The 22,522-nt window shown below is 38.5% G+C and overlaps 1 protein-coding gene across 5 annotated transcripts; it reads left to right on the forward strand.

Moving 5' to 3' along the window:
- Nucleotides 1-8,401: 8,401 nt before the first annotated feature.
- On the forward strand, nt 8,402-21,808 carry LOC130078160 (myc box-dependent-interacting protein 1). 5 transcript variants are annotated; one of them, XM_056243678.1, is made up of 20 exons: nt 8,402-8,671; nt 10,257-10,337; nt 10,471-10,525; nt 10,626-10,720; nt 12,130-12,225; nt 12,310-12,420; nt 12,510-12,602; nt 12,934-13,019; nt 13,859-13,934; nt 14,444-14,499; nt 14,723-14,767; nt 15,206-15,284; nt 15,443-15,565; nt 16,438-16,515; nt 16,895-16,912; nt 19,206-19,445; nt 19,761-19,836; nt 20,820-20,869; nt 20,964-21,065; nt 21,140-21,808. In XM_056243678.1, the coding sequence occupies exons 1-20, from the start codon at nt 8,585-8,587 to the stop codon at nt 21,239-21,241; spliced, it is 1,749 nt and encodes a 582-aa protein (XP_056099653.1). In that variant the 5' UTR covers nt 8,402-8,584; the 3' UTR covers nt 21,242-21,808. The 5 variants fall into 5 exon arrangements, with proteins under 5 accessions (XP_056099653.1, XP_056099651.1, XP_056099652.1 ...); XM_056243676.1 differs by having other exon boundaries at nt 8,403-8,671; nt 19,761-19,832; nt 20,807-20,869; XM_056243677.1 differs by having other exon boundaries at nt 8,403-8,671; nt 19,761-19,823; nt 20,807-20,869.
- The last annotated feature ends 714 nt before the right edge of the window (nt 21,809-22,522 follow it).

Below are 22,522 nucleotides of genomic sequence, written 5' to 3' on the forward strand. Positions count from 1 at the left end.
GGAACAGACACTGGCTCCGGCTCAGGAACAGACACTGGCTCCGGCTCAGGAACAGACACTGGCTCCGGCTCAGGAACAGACACTGGCTCCGGCTCAGGAACAGACACTGGCTCCGGCTCAGGAACAGACACTGGCTCCGGCTCAGGAGCAGACACTGGCTCCGGCTCAGGAACAGACACTGGCTCCGGCACAGGAATAGACACTGGCTCCGGCTCAGGAACAGACACTGGCTCCGGCTCAGGAACAGACACTGGCTCCGGCTCAGGAACAGACACTGGCTCCGGCTCAGGAACAGACACTGGCTCCGGCTCAGGAACAGACACTGGCTCCGGCTCAGGAACAGACACTGGCTCCGGCTCAGGAACAGACACTGGCTCCGGCTCAGGAACAGACACTGGCTCCGGCTCAGGAGCAGACACTGGCTCCGGCTCAGGAACAGACACTGGCTCCGGCACAGGAATAGACACTGGCTCCGGCTCAGGAACAGACACTGGCTCCGGCTCAGGAACAGACACTGGCTCCGGCTCAGGAACAGACACTGGCTCCGGCTCAGGAACAGACACTGGCTCCGGCTCAGGAACAGACACTGGCTCCGGCTCAGGAACAGACACTGGCTCCGGCTCAGGAGCAGACACTGGCTCTGGATCGGCCGAAGTTATGTGAACAGTTTCTGGATCGGCAGAAGTGACGTGAACAGTCTCTGGATCGGCAGACCTCCTAAACCTCCTCCAAGCATGTAACACTGCCAATGAATAAAACAGGAACACTACCTTCTTGACCGTGGCAGGGCAGATGATGGCTGGTTCTGGGATGGTCTCTGGGACAACAGCGGACTGCACTTGGACGGCTTCTGAAACCACCGCACGCTGTATAGGAACAGCCTCCGAAACCGCCGCACGCTGCACAGGGACGGCCTCCAAAATGACCGCACGCTGCACAGGGACGGCCTCTGAAATGACCGCATGCTGCATCGGGACGACCACCGGGGCATTGGGGAGATGAGAAGCCCTTCTCCTCCTCCTTCCTCGATGGCGAGCTCCAGCCTCAGTACCAGACGGGACCAGCGGCGAGCACTCTAGACCGGACGAGACCCGCGGCGAAGATCTTGTGCTGGGCCAGTCCTGCGGCTCCGGATCAGGAAAATCGCCAGGCGGAGGATAGTGTCGTGGGACTTGTCGACCACCTCCTCCCCTGCAACCTCCTCGAGTTCCGGAGAACTTCGCCAGACGAGTCCCCCGAAACGACTCACCATTTCGGATGGAAGATCTCGCTGGAGCCTTAGCCGCTGCTGCTTCCTCAGATAGCTGGGCCCATAAGGAAAAACACTGATGTTCAGTCTGCGCTTCCTCCCCGACCTGCAAACCTCCTTTCTGCAGTCCCCTTCCTTTCCCATACACGGGGGAAGGGTTACGGAATCCCGAACTGCTGGATCTGTACATTCTGACGGAGTCCTTCTGTCACAACACACACAAGAAACAAACAAGAAACAGGCAGATACATGAACGGAAGTGTGGGGACATAAAACAAGGACTCTGTCAAAAACACTGAGACTGACAGGGTATATACACAAGTGCTAAACGAGGTGACGAGAAACAGCTGAACACAATGAACACTCAGTGACAGACAGGATCATGGGGAATGTAACAGAGGCTGCGTCCGAAACCGCATACTTCCCTACTATATAGTATGGGAAAAAGAGTAGGCGAGCGAAAAGTATGTACGAATCATAAAAGAGTAGGCGAGAAATACCTGGGTGACGTACTAATTATCGCGAGATTCGGACGTACGTATACCTTTAGTGCGTTCGAATATGCCTACTTTCCTACTATATAGTAGGCGAAAACAGTACGTGAAAGGAGTAGTATGTCCGAAACATCAGTATTCATAAAAGAGTAGGCGAGAAGTTCCCGGATGGCTTACTGCTTCTGCACAGATTTTCGAGTGCTCAACCGATGGATACTGTGGATACTCATCTATCCCAGGAGGCCACGCGAGAGGATACGTCATTATCAACAATCGCGGAGATCAGCGACGCGGGGGTTTTCAAATGTGAGTAAACACGGTCCCTTGTGTTAAAATTGCATGTGTTGAACTACTGTACAGTAAACTGTTGAATTGTTGAAGGTGTAAAGACATTAGACAGTATAGTATAGTTGTGATTTTGTTGTTAAAACACGTTTTATTATGTATCGCCATCAGGGGAGCTCCAGTAAGGATCGACACTTAAATTACGTCTCTAAAGTGGATTTACATAAACCACACATCTTAAAGACGCTTATTTTAAATGTCTATTTACATCTGACAGGAAAATCTTCAATAAGTATTGCAGAAGTGCACATCACAACATATAATAGACATCTGAGTGATGTATGTGTGCTATTATGTAGAACAAATCTATAACTAAACATACGTTATCTATTTTATTTGTCCATAGTACTGTTGATAAACTGAGGAACATTTATGTTGGATAAAAAGTTTAAACAACCTCAACATGTAAATGTAGTGTTGAGCTCATAAATCACAGAGGTTATGTGAATCTTGTCAGGATGTTACAGGGACAGAAGAACATGTGTGTGTGCGTGTGTGTGTGTCAAGTGGAGAGTGGCTCATGATGCTGATGAATGCAGCCATTAAAGGCTTTGAGTGAGTATACTACAGAAATGAAGAACAACAACTATTTAAATATTAAGTTGTAGTTTATTTTAATTATTGTAATTTCAAACAATGCTATTACAGCACTTTTCTGATTCTTGATTTATGTGGATTTGCTGCACAGCTTTTGTGGCGGAGTAGGACCTGCAAGGAAAGATGATGGCGGCATTTGTGAAAAGCGTTTTTGTCTTCTAAATAATACTGAAATCAAATGACATTGTGCTGTTAAAATGACTGCTTTTGTGTTATGTTTGTGCATTTTTGTAGGATCTGAAATGTCAGCAGACTGCTGTGAGCACTGAGGATGAAGAGCCCAGAGCTGAATCCTGGAAATGGTGCCATGGATGAGTCCCTCCATCACTCCACCTGCCCTTATTTCCTCTGGATTGGATTGGGAAGCACAACACATCACGCAACAACCTCCGGCACGAAGGAACGGCTCACCTCTGGCGGTCAGCTGATTCATCAGAATAAAGCCGCTGAATGGGAACCGCTGTGTTGAGATGGCAGTAGGATGGGGTTCAGCGCCTGTAGCCTACATACATGATTGATTGTAGTTTGAATAAAGCTTTGTTTCATGTGTTGACTTGAATATGCATTTGTTTATTGTGTGATGACTTTCATTCATTCTTTTACTAATTTATTAATATTTCTCATTGTTGTCAGTAAAAAATATATATTTATTTAATTAATTAATTGTTTAATTAATTGTTTGAATGAAAATGTAGATATGTTCACTATATACACATCTAGAGTGTATTCATGCATAGCTATGTCATATGACATACATTATTGTTTGTTTTATTGAATTATATCATTTTCAGTAAAAAGTAATATAATTAAGTATTGGTCAGCATTTATCGTTGGTATTATTGTATGTTTTGGGTGGGATAGCAATGCAATACATTCTGGGGTAATATTATTTTTTAATATTAATGATACGGGTATAAAAGCAACAGTTTTCTCCAAAGGTGAATCTTCACACAGCTGCCCAACGTCTCCTTTGTGCAGACATTACAAACGCTGAGGAAAACCGTTCTAGGTAGGGCTGTCGAATTACTGATGTAATGAGGTGTGTATATATATATATACTGTATATATTATGTATGCAATATATATATATATATATATATATATATATATATATATATATATATATCATATTATGACATCAAACCCATGATATATATAACCCATATATCATGGGTTTGCATATAACATGAGATGTTATACAGAGGAAAAAAGAACCTACAAGGTTGAATATCTTAATATATATATTTTCTTAAATAATTCATTAATACATTTAAAAAAATCTTTTTTTGTTATTTATAGGCCTGAGGGATGAAACGAGAGTTAAATTCAACAAGAAAAAGCAGTAAGCCCCTTTTGCCTGTGGATGAAAATGTTTGGATATAAAATAAAGAAATGAACAACATATTCAAGGGATGACGATTTGGGGGTTTCTTAATAAAAAATATATATCGGTATAAGGTTTACTGTGGGTCACATTAGTAGGATTTAAAATATAACAACTTAAATCAACCCTAAATGTATTCACAAAATAAATGGGCAGCTGTTTCTTCAACAATACCACAAAATGAGCAAGTTTCACCAATATCAAGATATTTACAGATAGATGAATTAAATATTTGAAGTTGTTGAGCTTATGATAACGCGTCGTAGGTCACATGATAACGTCAACATGGCGGATGATGTCCGGATCGCATTCATACTCAACGAGATTTGGCTATAAAGTACCTACTCTTTTAGCGCTCGTTAAGTAAGTACTTTTTGAAATTAAGTACCTACTCATTGAGTATGCGGTTTCGGACGCAGCCACAGTGTGGGACACCGTGCGGGAAGAGGACCTCTAGTGGTTACCCAGGAAACACAAACCAGACACTGTGACAAGAAGGTCTGGCTACGGCGAAACTAAAATCGCAGCAGCTGGAGTCTTTACAAGAACCAGGAAGTATGACCATATTAGCCCGGTTCTGTCAACACTGCGCTCCCTATTAAACATTGGATACATTTTAAAATCTTGCTAATTACTTACAAAGAACTAAACGGTTTAGCTGCCCCTGCCCGGACTTGAGCGAGCTCTTAATGCATTATAGTCCTTCACGTCTATTGCGATCATAAAATTCTGGCCAGTTGATACCTAGAATATCAAAATTAACTGCAGGCGGTACATCCTTTTCCTATTTAGCACCTAAACTAATACTTGTCTTTTTGCTGTAAAAATCTTTTTATAAAGTAAACATAAGAATAACATTTATATTGTTAGTAAATATTTCAAGACAATAATTTATTGGACTGAAGCAACTTGAACCATACATAATTTTTCAGAAAAAAATCATGTTAAAATGTGTGTAGCTATCAAATGAAATACAGAGAGTAACATTTATTGGTACATCTCTCAATCATAATTGTATTGCACTGCATTGTATGTTTTGCTCCTAGCAATGAAAACTCCAGAGCTTTGATCATAAAACTAGCATTTAAATGTCATATAAGACATATTACTGGGAGATATAGAGTGACAATTGATATTTATATACATTTTATCTAAGTCTGCCATGCTGTTATAAAGATTTCATTGATTTACATTACAAGGTATCAGAATTTCATCATACTTTTTGTCCGTATAATTATCAGCAATTGCGCCAAATTGCACATTTCTACTCTGAATAAAACTGAGGTGTTTTTTCCTCCTCAAGTATCCTTTTCCCCTCCATATTTTCACATATTGTATAGCAAATAAGCAAAAAAGAGCCTGATCTTCACAAACCATAAAGCACAAATGCAAACTCTCTCTTTCTCTCTCTCTCTTTGGATTTTTTAATCTAATTTTAAGGGTTCAATAAACTGTTCCATTTACAAAACATAAAGCACAAATGCAATCTCTCTCTCTTTAGATTTTCCCCCACATTTTGTTTTTACATTTCTGACTATTATTTCAGACTTTACAGGCCTAATGTATTAATGAATTATAACCTTGTATTCCATTTTACTGGATTACACTGGATTTTTAAATTACAGTGGATATGTTTAATATCAAGATAACAATAGGTTATATAGCCTATGTTATTACCTTGCTTGCACTTTAACAAATGAGTGTGGTCCTGGCTTTTCTACTTTGATGCAAAGTTGTAAACAGAGGACGTTGCAATAATTATATTAATAATATTATTATTAATGTTTTATTAATAATATCATTAATAAAACATTAATAATAATTCGTAAAAAGCAGAGCGGGGTATTAACGTTACCAAAATGTGACAGCGGCACTTTATTGAACGGAACTTTATACCATGGAAAGAATAAAAGTTGTGACTATTGCTTTACTGATTTTATGTGTTTTATTATAACAAGAATATAACCACTTTTCTTATTTAGGAAATATGTGTCACAGTAAAGTTTTGACTCTCGGTTCTCCCTGGCGCTGTCTAGTGCTGAAACAGGACACGCTTCAGGAACATCGAATGTGGCTCTAAATAGGCATAGACCAATGGTCATTAATGAGATGTAAAGAAACCTTTACATACAAATACTGTTTCTCTTCATCTGTTGTTGGTGCAATGTAGGCTATAATAGCACACACAGGTCAGGGTTTCAGAATCGGGGTTTCAACAGGCTGAACAACGAGACATTGCAGCACTACTGCCCTCCTGCGTAACAGCTGCATCAGCACAATAGCTTTCTGACTTTCTCGAGAAATTTCGCTCGTTTTTAATACTGTTTTCCTGCCAACTCAATGTCTTAACAGTCGCTAAAGCGCCCCTTTTAAACGAGGTACACTAGCTTTTCGATTTGGGCAAAACCAGACAAATTTACCATCAAAACAGGCATCAAGGCAACAATATTAACAAATAACAGTCTACATGCGAAAGTGGTTGAATTTGAAAATCCAAATGTAAACACAATATAAGCAAAATAAATAACTTAAATTATATTAATAAAATAAAAATAAATAAACAAATAAATAAAATAAAGTAATAGTACAAATAAATGAACAAATCTGCACAAGGGGCATAGAAAGCTACAGGGCAGTCAATTCATTGAAAAAATTGTAGGCTAATCTTTCTTGAGCACACCAAATTTAACTTGTTTATAGCTAAAGGGTTTTCATGGTTACATGGACGTTAATGCAGGACATTTTGCTGTACAACTGAGACCAGAACAGCTTTAAATAGTTACAGTAAATACAATTAAAAAGTGCTCAGTTGTTTCAGTGTCATTCTCACAATTTAGGCAAACCAATTTGGTGTTGAAATACCACTTCAAAACGTCATCAGATGAATAAATATCTCTGAACAGATACACGTGCCCCCTCTGTTGGTGTACATTGAAACTTCTGTGGGAAGTAGGTTGATGTTGTTTCAAACCTGTATGAGTTTCTTTCTTCTGCTGAACACATGAAAAGAAGATATTCTAAAGAATGTTGGTAACTAGACAGTTGACAGTAGCCTTTGACTTCCATAGTATTTTTTTTTTTTTTTCTACTATGTAACTCAATGCTACCGTCAACTGCTGGTTACCAACATTCTTTAGAATATCTTCTTTTGTGTTCAGCAGAAGAAAGAAACTCAAACAGGTTTGGAATGACATGAGGGTGAGAAAATTATGACAAAATTTCATTTTTGGGTGAACTATCCCTTTAGATGTGTCAATTTATATTAGAATATATTTCTTTAATGGCACTTTATGACATGCTTCATCATGCTTTATTTTGTATATTTCCACATTTGTAAATTTAATTTAGATTAGACCATACATATATTGATATTGTTTATACTGTAAATGTGTTTTAAAGAGAAGAAGAAATGCATGAGAAAATGTACATGAATGACTGAAAAACTCACTTGAATGATTCAATCAAGGGTTGTCAGACAGCCGTTGATGCTTGTATAACTCTATACACCTCCAGAAAATGTTCAAAGAGGGCAGTATTATGTTTTACAGGCTCACAGCATCACTGTTGTCTGAAACTACACTAAAAAGTTATAAATATTTGATGTAATGACTTTCAACAAGCAGAAAGCAATCTCAACAATCAGATATTCATGTTTACTTTAGATTGTTGACTAAGTGAGCTGGAATATTTGTCTTTTGTTGCCATTGTTGTGCATGCAACCGATCGATCACTATTGGTTTTCGAAATAGCAATTATATCACTTACTTCCTTAGAGGCTGTGCTTTTGAGGTCTTGCCACAAACTCTCAAATTCCCTGGACTGCCTAATTCTGGTGCTCCAATAAATCTTTGATCAATGAACCCCCAAGAACCACAAATAAATCAGAATAAATCAGCTGAAATGTGATGGAGATTTTGTGGAGAAACTTTGGAGTTTATGGAGTTCTTTTCATGCCAATCCACAAATTAGGCTGACCCATGTACAACCACAAACACTTATTTTCCTTTTTTCTTCCCCTTTTCTTCCTTTTTAATGTATTTAAAGCACATGCAACTGATTTAAATAGATTATTGAAGCAGTTTTTATGATTGTTTATAGCATAGTTTAAAGTAGTAGCCTATCAATTTTCAGTAATTCAGGTGGTCAATACAACTTTCTACAGAAAGAAACTTGTAACAAAGACCTGGCCTCAAGTATAAATATCTAGGTTATATATTTTACTGTAAAACCACTGCAAGCAGGAACAATAACCCTAAAATATTGTGTTATGGCCTCGTTGGTGTGTGACATAAAAATGGTTTACTGTCCCTTTAAGACTGCGCTATTGTCATTGGTCAATGAGCTACTGTATATCGTGTGCGCTTGTGCAGGTTCATTCTATTCCAGGGGCGAGTGTTATTATAAGGCCTAGAATTTAATGCATCTGCATTGAATGCAATAATACTCTGTAGAATTAGATATCGTAACAAATGTTCATTTGACGCGTTACTTGCAAACAACCCAATCCGGATAAAAATGGCTGAATTACCGATGGGGAAAGTGGTCACCGCAGGGAAAATAGCAAGCAATGTACAGAAAAAAATTACCAGGGCTCAGGAAAAGGTAAGACATTTTAATCATCAGATACATATTTAAATACATCATATCTCTCAACGCTGATATCAGTGTTTTATAGCCTACCTTTCAGCACCATGAAACATTTAAGGCCGTCAGTGTTTCGTCCTCTAACGTGATGTATTAAACGTGCAATGTGTTAGAGTCGAGGCTCATCCATCACTAGCAAAAAGCCTACTAAAGTACGCATTTGCCTGGTAGCCATATATATTTGCTAATATTTTAATACATTTATGGATTTTACTTTGTTGAAGGCGCAATTCTCGCTGTTTATGTCATTGCAGTGGGGCTGCTATATGGAAACAAATAGAAAGCTGCGCCTGTTACATTTGTGGATTCGCTTGAATACCACGAAGATCAGCTCTATGTGTGTTTTAAGCTCAAATCAACCCATTTATCGCCTCTGAACCTTTGCATAGGTGTTTTCGTCCAATAGATGAGCGCGACGGCGATGTCCGATTCGTAAACGAATCGTTCTTTGAATAGAATCTCTTCATTGAATCGGTTCACAAAATAAGTCCGAACGATTCGTGCACGAAGTGGATTGAAGCGGATCTCGAGTCATCAGCACACCGAGAACGATCACTTTCAAACATGTCAGATTTTTAACGAGCCGAAAACTATATGGTATGTTTAGGATTGAATGCCTATTAGTTTCTATTAGCTGAATCATCGCTAGGGCTACTAACTGAACGAATAACAATAAAATCCTCATTAATACAACTCCATTGGGAGAAACGTAATAAACAGCGATATGTGCCTACATATGGCTTTATTGAAATGTTTTAGAACATTTTTACGCAGGGATGACAGGAGCCATGATGACGCACGCAATTACGTTTTTTAAACGGTTCTTCGAACGAACTGTTCGAAAGAACCGATTTGCAGAAATGAGTCAGACTTTTCATTACTACAGTAAACGAGCAGCTGCATCACGCACTGCTGCCCATCGCCCTGGCTTCATCACTGTGATACCTGCGTCCTGACATTTGACAACTCTGTGTAAAATGCTCCAACAGATTTTTAAGACTATTCAAACTCAAATAAAAAAAAAGGCCATCTGGCTTTTCTTGCTATTGATTATATCCTATATAAATGATGTTTGGGTTCTTCGCACCAGCCTTTCTTCTTAGAGACAAGGAAATTAGAGATTTGTGTAAATTTTGGCTGATAAACAAAATTTTCCAGTCAGCCACCATTTTTGAGCAATAGATATGACACTGACAATGTATTTATAATATATAGACAGACAGCATTTATTAAATGAAGTACGTGGTAAAAGTACTTCATCTTTCCAATGAGAGCAGAGTAGGCTCTCGGAAAGAAGGGAATTGGAGAGACCGGATCCTTTATCAAACCATTTCGAGATAATTCAAGATAATGCAGTTTGTTTGTTTTTTAACCTAGTTCTACTCAATGCAAATATGGTATATTTGTATAGAGGTTCTGTTTTGTCATTACACACTGAAGACAACAGTTTCTTAATTTGATTTAAAAAAACAAGCAGTACACAATAAGTGTTTTTCACAATATAAGAAAATGGTCAATAATACATGCAATCATCTTCTCTCAGGTTCTCCAAAAGCTTGGCAAGGCAGATGAGACTAAAGATCTGGCATTTGAAGAGGGTGTGATTAATTTTAACAAACAGCTGGTGAGTGTTTTTCTAATCGTGGTTTTAATTTTTTTTTTTAATTTCTTTATTCTAAAGCAGTATAAGGGGATTCTTTGGTATTATGCCTTTGGTCTATGACTGTGTCTCACTCTAGTGTCATGTGCTCACATAGGTGGAAGGTACCAAACTGCAGAAAGACCTTCGGGCCTATTTGACTGCAGTAAAAAGTGAGATTACCAATTGATAAAATTACACACTTAAAATGAACATAAATTGGATATGTGGTTTTCTTACCCTTGCTGATCCCTTTCTCATGGTTTCCCCCAGCCATGCATGAATCTTCTAGACGTCTGTACGAGTGCCTGGATGACATGTATGAGAATGATTGGTATGGAAGAAAGGATGTGGACTCCATCTGTGAGGTTATTGTTTTATTCTTTTAAGTCCTTTTTTTTAATAAAAATGTATTTACACATTTATAGTAATTCAGGTCATTCATGTCAGGAACTGTGCTGTGAGCAAAGTATACATTTAGACAAAAATCTTTGGAAAGAATAATGCATGTTCTTCTGTTTTTTTATTTTTTAAATCAGATATTTAGGTTAAAAATGAGTAATATTTCTTGGAAAAAGGACTAAAATATTTAAGACTCATCCTGCACAATCCAAAAAAGGAAAATGCCCTTTATCCCCCAATACATCTTCAATTGATTGTCGATAGCAAGTAGCAACTCTTTGCCTAATGACTATTTTAAAAATGGATGTCCTACCTGAACTTTATTTTTCAAAAGAAAATAAGACAGAAAATTGCACTTACTAGGCCATTTCATGAGATCTTTAATGTAAAGAGTAAACCTAATGATGGAGAATGAAATTAAATTCCTTTAACACTTTCATTGAGGGCAGATATGGTGAATGGTATCATGGTACATTTCTTCTTTCCATTTCGTTGCTTTAATATCACACCCGTCATTTCACCATGCTTGCAATACAGAAATGAATGTGTCTTCTTTTCCCAGAAAAGCATTTTTTTAATGCTTTTGATAAATCTCTCATGCTCCTTAAGGATGCAATTATTTGGTTAAAAATGCAGTTAAAGTAGTAGTATTGGGAAATATTATTACAATTTAAAATAACTGTGTGCAATTTGAATATATTATAAAATATAAATGTAAATAAAATAAATAAATAAATAAATAAATAAAAGGAATTTTCAGCAGCCATTCCTCCAGTCTTCAGTGTCACATGACCCTTCAGAAATCATTCTAATATGCTGATTTGTTGCTCAGGTACCATTTCTTATTATTATAAATGTTATAAACAGTTGTACTTGTTTTTAATTTTTCTTTTTTTACTGTCTGTTCGAATCAATTTAATGCATCCTTGCTGAATAAAAAATTTAATTTCTCTTAAAAAAAGTTACCCCGAACATTTGTGTAGTGTAGGTGCATCCATTGTAAATATCTTGCATGTCTACCATTTTTATTTGATTACTTTCTATTTGATTGCTTTCTTTGAAAAGAATATTAGGAGTAAGGAATCAGATGCGGGAGGTAATTCACTTTAAATTAGGTTTAGACCCATCTACATCTCCATTGTTTAGTCTCTAGTTTATAAACATGTAAATAGTTTTTCAGCACAGTAACTGCAAGAAACCACACAAATAGTGATACTAGATTTAGCTTAACTAGTTTTATAACTGATCCAGCTGCTCTGTAGTTGTCTCTATAGATAGTGCTTGTCTGTGCTGATGTGGGGGTGTTCAACTAAATGTATTTAAGATGGTTTTGAACCATTCTGATCTTTTGTGTCTATTGTTGTGTGTATAATAGGATTCAGACCTCCTTTGGACAGACTTCCATCAGAAACTTGTGGATCATGCGCTTATATCCATGGACACCTACCTGGGCCAGTTTCCTGACATCAGAGTATAAGATCCCATGATGATGCTGTGGTTTAGCTAGCATACCATGCTGTGAATTTCCATTTAATATCTGTAAAATTCTTTCTAGGCCCGTATTGCGAAGCGTGACAGGAAGCTGGTGGACTTTGACAGTGCACGGCACACCTTTGCTGGGGTAAACAAAGGCAAGAAAGGAAAGGAGGGGATTAAGATCACCAAGGTATAGTCATTCATTTTTCAAGAATGTTTCAATGGCAAAAAAAATCCAAGGCATTTATTTTTGATTGTTCTCACTTGTTTTGTATATAGCCGGCTTCCTTGCTGGAGAGGGCCGCCCCGGGTTGGGCTCAGGGGATCCTGTCCGCCCATAACGTAGCTCAAACCAGCCTCTCCAGGAGTCAGGTGACACACTATAACTAATGCTACTACATTCTGAGCTGTGAAAAGAGCTAGCCGGTATTTTGATTCCCTCTCCTTCATTCAAGAGGACAATATCGTCTTGCCAGGCCAACACAAATAAGAATCTTGTTCTCGCCTAGTTAGATAAAGGTAAAATGAAATGAAATTCCATGCACATTTAGGCCAAATAAATGACAAATCAAACAGGGTAGGTGAGGCATCATGTTTGATTTAGATGTATTCAGGTCAATCTATTTCAATTAAGAAAGCCTTGTGGGTGAATAAGATTATTGAACTATATGTCATGCTTTGATGTAATATTATGTGTTTATAGGCAGAGGAAGAGCTGGACAGGGCACAGAAGGTGTTTGAAGAAATTAATATAGATTTGCAGGAGGAACTGCCATCTCTGTGGAACAGGTGTGGATTTATTACTGTTTTACTCTCACGGATCTTCTCTGGGTTTTCTGTCACACACATTTGACTACTGGCATTTACTGTCCACATTGCAGCTTAAGCCGCGGTCACGCTAGACTTTGAGCACACAAAATGTCTATGGACACTTCAACTGTCGTGATATGAGGTCACACTCTGGTGTACATCAAATAATAAATCCTGACGTGTTTCCCATTTTTTGTGCCATTTGCATCAGACATTAGCCAACGGTCCATGGGCATGACGTCTGAGACTAGGAAGAACCTGTCTGATCGTCATGGAAAACAACCTATATCAGGACTGCGTTTCACAAAAGCATCGTTAGCCTAAGTAGAACAATTGCCACCAATGGGCTCTACGATCAACTTCGGTTTACGATGCTTTTGGGAAACACAGCCCAGATCATTTTCTTTATTTGAAATTTATTGGCAGATAAATGTAAAATCGAGGAAACCCCAATAATAGACTGGCGTTCAACAACGCATTCAAATAATTGCACAAATGTGCAAATATTGCAATAAGTGGAGTACGTGTCTGTTTTTTTAATGAGTGAGTTTAATTACTAATAGTTAGAGCCTCAAAATAAATTCTGAACATCTTTCACAGATTCAGTGCTATGAACCTTTTTGACATGTTGGATAATACAGTACCTGTACACCTTGCTTCACGGAAATGATGTAGAAGCCTGACGATCTGATTGGCTCTTGCCATTTTTGTGTGCAATATGCACCAGATTGGTTGTAAATGGCCCATGGGTGTACCATCTTAGACTAAGATATGTTGTCATCTTATGGGGGCCTGAAATTGTGTCTGCTCTCTTCCAGTCGTGTTGGCTTTTATGTGAATACATTCCAGAGTGTGGCTGGTCTGGAGGAGAAGTTTCACAGAGAAATGGGAAAAGTAAGGAATCCAGTGCAACACCATTCAATGACAGATCATTATGGTTATGTTTTGTATATAACTTGGTTAACATTTTAATATATTTAATATATAAAATGTAATTTATTCCTGTGATGATTAAGCTGAATTTTCGCCATTATTACTCCAGTCAATGTCACTTGATTCTTCAGAAATCATTCTAATATGCTGATTTGCTGCTCAAGAAACATTTCTTATTATTATCAATGTTGAAACTGCTTAGTATTTTTGTGGAAACTGACACATTTTCTTCAGTATTCTTTGAAAGTTCTCTCTCTCTCTCTCTCTCTCTCTCTCTCTCTCTCTCTCTCTCTCTCTCTCTCTCTCTCTCTCTCTCTCTCTCTCTCTCTCTCTCTCTCTCTCTATATGTATATATATATATATATATATATACTGTATATATATATATATATATATATATATATATAGTAAAAAAGTAATAGTGATAGTAAAATATGAAGAAAAAACTTCTGCATCTTTTTTTCTAACAGATCAATCAGAATCTGAATGATACACTGGATAAATTAGAAAATCAAGATATGTCCAGGTCAGTCAAATTTATATAATGCAATATACATAAAGTTTCATTGAGAAGCACTAAACTGTATTTACAGTACTTTCTTTTTTTACACTTGATGGTTCATTTTTGTCCATTTTGCATCAAAACGGTCTCTAAACTGTGCATATGCAATAATTAGTATTGGTATAATTGCACTCTATACCGTGTATATACAATTAAATTAATGAACAAACCACAACACCACTCTCAGAAAAACAGGTAGCCAAGGGGTGAGGACATCAACAGCCCAGAAGAGGTAACAGCGGTAGCCCTACAGTGCTGTGCGTTTGAGGGTTTGTGTGTGTGTATGTGTGTGTGTCTCTGCATTCCGTCTTTCTTAAGCTTTTTGCGTGCCTTCAAGTGTAGCCATTTCCAGCAACAGTTTTGCATTTTGCAACTATGTGTTTCAGATGATGCCTTCACAGTACGTTTGAGTTCACTGCATGAGCAGAATGATTTTGCACAGGAAGCAACTGCGTCTCAGTCTGCATGAATAAATGTTGCAATTGATACTATTGATTCCAGTGTAGTTACACTATGTCAGTTCTGGCGTGGAAGTATCCCAGATAGACTTTTGGCCACACAGGTCACCTAGGGCTTGTAGTGTGAAGCCCTGGTTCTTGGATGGAGCCGATTGAAAGATGACCTCATGATAGCCATGTGACTGTATTTAGATCATTCTCTGAACTTTTAGCTCCAGTGAAAGAACACAAGATGCCAATCACACTTTGAGCCCAGGAGGACCGCCAGCCATTCCCAAATCTCCGTCTAAGGTACTTTATGCATTTAGAAATCACCATGGTTTTTGTATTTGCAGTGTACGATAATTCTGCTGACACCTGTAAACAATATTGCAGTGATTTCTCATCTCTCTTTTTGTTAGCTTCAGTGACACTGGTCAAACATATTTCTTATTTATGTGCGTTTCCAGCTAAAGCCAGCTGTCCCCCCGCCTCCTAAAGCTACTCCATCAAAGGATCTGAAGCAGGAGAGCATTATTAATCTATTTGGTGAGGCTGCCACTCCGAACATCAGTGTCACTTCGCCAACACAGGTCAGCAGTAATTTCTTCTTTTGTAATCCTCGTCTCCAGGCTAATACTGCTACTTATGATGGTATCATGTGAAGACTAGCTGTCAATTCATGAGTTGGAATTTGAATTGCAGGATGTTGAATTTGAGTTGGAATGACAGGGATTACTAAACTTAAATTCAATACATGTTGATGGTATAAAGAAAATGGGCAACAGCAGGTCACTTATCAGGTGTTCTTTTAAAAAGTTTCCAGCTTGTAGCTTGCTTGATGTGGGGCTCCACTTTGAAGACTTTAGGGTAAATTGGAAATGTTCATCCACCATGGTTGACCTTGATAAAATGAAAGTTATTTTACAACGCAAAGATGCACTAGTCCTCAGCATCTAAGAGACATGCCAGTGGAAAACAAGAAACTTTATTATTATCACATGATTAACCTATAACTGAAATCTCAATATTACAATAAATCAAGGTTGACACAAGTCTCAGTTAAGCACACGTGCTCAGAAAGGGCACAAGTAAACCAATATACTTCAAAAAGGTATCTTCATTATAACTGATAAATAAAATAATGTCTACTTGCCTACTTGCACTGGACACTTCACAACTACCTGCTAATGCACTTGCATTTGCTTAAAGTAGCCATGTTGACTAGATTGGGTGAACAAGGGCAAAACGCACAAGAGACAGTACCTTCAATGCCCTCATAACAAATGTTTTGGAGTAAAGAGTATATTGTACATAATAATTATTAAAAAATGTAGGCCAAGTCAAGTAGAGAGTTGCTAATATCTTTGATATTCAGTCAAACTACAAAGTAGCCAAGAATCTACTTAATTACAGTAACTAATTACATTTACTCAAATACTTTACACCCTTTACACCACTGCAGTATGATGCCCCAGCCACAGCTAATCTGCTGGATATGGATCTGGACTCGCTTCAGGCCGCCACCACCCCAGCCGCACAGGTCTGACAGAATTAAAAGAACTTGAGCTAGTAGATTTAGCGTATAACAGTGTTGTAGTACTCGAGTCCAGAAAAGACCGGACTCAGATTTAAAGATAATATTTTCTGACTAGTCGAGACCAGCTTATTTAAGTCCGAGTCCAGACCAAGTCCAAAAGCTCCAAAAAATATGGTCTTATCCAGACTTAAGTACTATAACACGGCTTATAGTATATTTTATGCATTACAATGTCTGTAACAATGTAAGTATATGTCTGCAATGGAACTTCAGTGTAAATGCCTCTTAAATGGACAAATCTGTTTTGTCCAGTCATTAATTTTGCTTTATCTGTGTGTGTGTGTGTGTGTGTGTGTGTGTGTGCGCGCGCGCATTTTGACAGAATTGGGATCCATGGGAGGTGAGTGTGCTTTTGATTGTTTACTCAAAGTTGTAGTGTATACCAGCATGTATAACCTTTCCTTTTAATTCAGACAGATTCTTAAAGGGTTAGTTCACCCCAAAATTAAAATTCTGTCAGTAATTACTCACCCTCATTTTGTCCCAACCCCGTAAGACTTTCGTTCATCTTCGGAACACAAATTAAGAGATTTTACTACGTGAAATCTCACGGCCCACAGAGAAGGAAATGAATAGTTGAATAAAGTCGTTATTTTTGTTTGTTTTTTGCGCACAAAAAGTATTCTCGTCGCTTGATAAACTTAAGATTGAGCCACTGTAGTCACTCGGACTATTTTAACGATGTCTTTAACTTTTATGTGCCGGCCAGTTTCGATCCCTTTTGAAGCCTATGGAGGAGTGAGACAGCTTTCAGATTTAAAGTAACAACAGGTCGTTTTTTGCTCTCGGGCTCCCCCTACAGTTGGGAAACAGTATTGTCCTCTACTACTGTCGTAAACTGTCATCCTACATGCACGTGCATTTGTTGACAACCATGATAGCCCTGAACACTGTAGGAGGAGGTCACATGCAGGTGTTCTCGCGTGTGTGAAATGTCTTCATCCCAGGTACAGTGGCATATATTTCAGCATGTCATATGAATATAATTTCATGTGTTTTATTTTTTTTATAACGACAAATGATCGCGTTTACAAGCCAGCGTCATTATAGCCTAGTCTATTGGTTACCGTTTTACTGAATCTATATGATACTTCAATGCAATGTTTGAGTGGTTGATAATAACCATATATCGTCAATATTATAATATCAAGCTACCATAAATGAATCTGCAAATTTTACAAATCGATTTGCATTATAGCTTGAGGCAAGACAAATAAACAAATATCACAGACATGTTAGGTATCCTAAAATATGATTTTATTAATAATCTTCCTCCTTTCTTTGTACATGTTGAGTAGACTACACTTTTTAGGTCAAACATTTGCTATTGGCATTTCATCGATTGCAAAGTTCAAATCAGAACGAGAATACTATCGCGATAGCTAACCATCAAAAACTAGAATATCGTTTACTAGCTACCAGATTGATAATTCGCTACTACTCTAGCGAATTAGAGAGGTTAGAGAGAGGCATTCTTTTTTCGATGGGGGGTTTGATGCTCCCTGCACACGCAAGGTCTCTCGCTCGCTTTCTCTCTCTGGCGTCCGCGCGCGTTGCAGCACAGTCTCTGTCTCGCGTGCGCGCTCGCTCTAGATTCCGGGAGATTTGAACTAATTTGCGGTATAACTTGTCGATCACGAGTGGCTCAACAGGTAGAGATCTATAGATAAACTCATCTTTCAGGCATTTGACCGACCGGGTTGACAATTTAGCGTGAGAAACCGGGGGTGTGGCGTGTGAGCGTGTGAAACCAATCAAAAGCGGGTGTCTCTCGGCCAATGCGTGAGAGTTGGCAGCTCTGCAATGTTGATCCTCGTTCTGCCTTTAACGCGATCACTTTCTCTTTTTCTCTTTTTGCTTTGCTCCGATAAAACCTTTGCTTTCTTGTTTTTCTGTGCTGCTTCGGCCATGACTATAACATTTGGCTCGCAAGTCCGATTTTAAGGAAGTGGGGGTGGTGGTGGAAGTGACGTATATGCCGTAAAGCAGTCGAATTTTGTAGTTCTCTTTGTTCGCCGGTTACTACCCGAAACCCGAAGTTTAAAAGTACGATTAAAAACGCTACAGACCCCGTCAGGCTATGGCAGACGTGTCATTCAACCTATTGTAAGTCGATGTACCATCACAAGAGACTTGGAAATATATTATGAAGGCTGAAAAGTTACCTGTTGTTACTTTAATCAAAAATATCTTAATTTGTGTTCCGAAGATGAACGAAAGTCTTACGGGGTTGGAACAACATGAGGGTGAGTAATTACTGACAGAATTTTCATTTTGGGGTGAACTATCCCTTTAGCAGCTTATTTAGCTATTTCTGAAAGCCATATCATTTAGTATATTTAATGGTAAGGGAAATTAATCTGCCTTTGTCAAACAGTTGCGAAACAGCTATTCCATTAAATTTCCTTTCACTCTTAAGCTTTCTTAAGTCTGTCTGTCCTGCTTTAACTGTCCATGATATTAATGTTGCACGTCCCACATCATAGTGTGTTCGGCTGAAGAAATGTGTGTTTTACACTCTCTCTGGCTCCTCATTCTTTCTCCACTCTGGTCATGCTTTACCCGGCTCCCACATGCCCCCTTCCCACCATTCCCCTCACTGCCCTACTTACCCAACCCCCTGCCACATGTAGCATACAGAGAAGGAAGCCGAGGTACCTCAGACATGGGACGATGATGGTCCTCAGACTGTGCACTCTGGCTGGGGTGATGATGGTACCCAGGCTACCTGGGATGATGATGATGGTAGCCAACCTGTGCATGCTCCGGCCACATTCCCCACCTGGAATGATGATGAAGGCTCTCAGCCTGTGCAGGGGAATGACATTGATTCTACCCAGCAGGCCGAGGGGTGGGACGAGGATGGGGCTCAGGTACAAATCTCATAGAGCTAGCTGACAGGAGCTGAGCTGCGCTGTACTGAGGTCCTGCTGCTGTAGGCATCACTGGATGGGAGCAAGAAGATGCTTAGCATGGCAACTGGGAGAATGCTGGTAGCAGCGCTAGTAGTAGTAGTAGTAGTAGTAGTAACTGCTTCAACTGGGCTTGATATGTTATGAGAATAGCTGTGTAATTGGCATCTTTTTGTTCTCTCTTTCAATTCTCGGCTCTCTCTTGGTATTTCTACCTTTCATTCTTCTATATATTGGCCCTCTTCTTCTTTATCTCCTGGTCTTTCCTTTTTGCAGGCCACAGAACAGGCAGTTGTTACAGAACAGGCAGTTGTTACAGAAGAGGCAGTAGCCGAAACTGTAAGTGATGTAAGTGAATAAAATAAAGCACAGCATATGGATTGCAAAATAGTCAAAAGAAAATCTGATAATAAAACCCAAAGCAAGAGACTAAAGGACAAACAGGAATACTATAGGTGACCCAAAATTTGCGGCAGCATACACTACTGTTCAAAGGTTCGCAATTTTATTCGTAAACAAAAATGTATACTTTTATTCAGCAGTGATACATTAAACTGATCAAAAGTGACAGTAAAGACATTTATAATGTTGCAAAATATTTCTGTTTCAAATAACTGCTGTTCTTTTGAACTTTCTATCCATCAAATAATCCTGAAATAAATCATGGTTTCCACCTAAATTTTAAGCAGCAAGACTGTTTTAAACATTGATAATAATAAGAAATGTTTCTTGAGCACCAATTGAGCTTATTAGAATGATTTCCGAAGAATAAATGACAGGGATAAATTGCATTTTAAAGTGTATTTAAATGGAGAACAGTTATTTCAAATTGTAATTTCACAATATTAATGTTTTTGATGAAATAAATGCAGCCTTGGTGAGCCTTCTTTCAAAAATATAAAAAAATCTTTCTGTCAGAGACAGAAAAAAGTGCTCCAACACTTTGGGTGACCCGAGTTCGAGTCCCAGCTCGAGGTCCTTTCCCAGTCCAATTCCCCTTTCTTGTCTCCCATGATTTCCTGTCTGTCCTTCTACTGTCCTATCTAAATTAAAAAAAGCCTGTAAGTATAAAAAAAAAAAAAAAAAAAAAAATTCTTTCCGACCCCAATCTTTTGAACAGTAGTGCATGCTGATAATCAGGTGAGGGCTCCCTCTGGTGGACCGAAGGAGTAGCTGCAGACTCCACCATCTGACCTAAAGACATAAAATGGTACATTAGGGACTCTTAAGCGTGTCAGGCACTAAGTTGAGCACCTTTCTTGTTTGATGGTAATAATTCATATAATGCGATGAAAACTATACATATATGTCTTTGCTTCCAGACTGCAACAGCAGCCACAGAGAGCACAGAGAATGTAGAGATGCCAGAAGCCTTCCTGTTCAAAGTGAGTACAAAATTATGTTTTAATTTAACTAACAATGGTTTGTTAATCAGCATTTTAAGCAGAAGAAGTGAGACATGTATTTGTGTGAATGTAGGTGAAAGCAATGCATGACTACAATGCCAATGACTCGGATGAGTTGGAGATGAAGGCAGGAGATGTGGTGCTGGTAGTGAACTTTGAAAGTCCAGATGAGCAGGTTCGTATAGTTGTTTATTTTGTGATCTCAGTGGTGTTAGTTATGATCACCTAACTGACTTTGTGCGCTTACAGGATGAAGGGTGGTTGATGGGAGTCAAAGAGTCTGACTGGATTCTGCATAAAGATCTTGGGAAAAAGGGAGTCTTTCCTGAAAACTTCACCCAGAGGATGTGAGCGCCTGTGATTAGCTTGATCTGTGACACTGTTTCCCCCTTCTATATTACTCCTTTTTGCTTCCTTTGAAAATGCAGACAAGAAAAACTACCAACAAATGCACCGCCACTTGCAATCTGCTGGTTATGTTTGTGGAAGTTGTTGACAGGTTAGTCAGTGCGTTGTTTTGGGTGTCCTCACTCATATTTGTCATGCTTTAAGTATAAGAAGATTGGATCAACCTTTGACAAAATAAGTGATAGTATTTTTTCTAGCCTTTTCTAATAGAGGGAGTAACATACCCAAAGTAAGTCCTTGCTGTAAATGTTTTTAGACTAGCCACTCTTAACCATTGTCCCGTTTTGAGTGAAAAAGTTTTAAGTCGTATCTCATGAGCTCACAAACTGGTGAGCAAAACATATAGTCTCTAAAGTCTGATACTGAGGACTATTTGAGCTGCATGATATATAATTATGTCACAGGTGGAAACAAACAGTATTTCTTTTCAAATGGTGAATACCCAGCTAACAATGATGTGTTCTAAGAATGTTTTGTTAATGTTCCCATATATATTATATAAACAAAAACTTTTATATTAGATGTGATTAATCGATCTGACAGCACTTATATATATATATATATATATACATATATATATACATGTACACACACACACACACACACACACACACACACACACATATATATATATATATACATATATATATATACATGTACACACACACACACACACACACACACACACACATATATATATATATATATAGAGGGAATGCATTAACGTCACTTCCCCACCGGAACACGCCCCCCTCAGCGGGACTGAGTGGCAGAAGAGCTGCTGCGTGACTGGAGTTAATAGGGGAAACTGCGTTAACGCGAGTAAAACAAACTATTATCAGTTTAAACTAAAAGTTGGACTCGATATAGTGTTCCTTACAACTTATCAAAGATCCAGTGATCCATGGATATTGACATGCAGCCAGGAATCGTGTTTCCTGACATTTATATGTGCCTGATTTCGACGCCGGGGAAATAAATGAAGACAATTTGCCTGTAAACGTTTTATATAAATACAATATAGATAGGTCTAAATCCGAGTGATCACTTACATTAATGTTATACTGTATATCATCATATCGTCCAGCCCTAAAACTTGTATAGTTTTTTGTCAGTGTTTATTTAAAAACATCCAATTATGCAGAATATAGTCTGTTCTGTAGCTTTTTGCAGTCTGTAAAAATATACAGTACCTCAGATTTCTGGTCAAATCTAGTTGTACAG

This window comes from Rhinichthys klamathensis, unplaced genomic scaffold (genome assembly GCF_029890125.1).
Source record: "Rhinichthys klamathensis goyatoka isolate OS25496 unplaced genomic scaffold, OSU_Roscu_1.1 h1tg000825l_1, whole genome shotgun sequence".
Taxonomy (NCBI): Eukaryota; Metazoa; Chordata; class Actinopteri; order Cypriniformes; family Leuciscidae; genus Rhinichthys; species Rhinichthys klamathensis.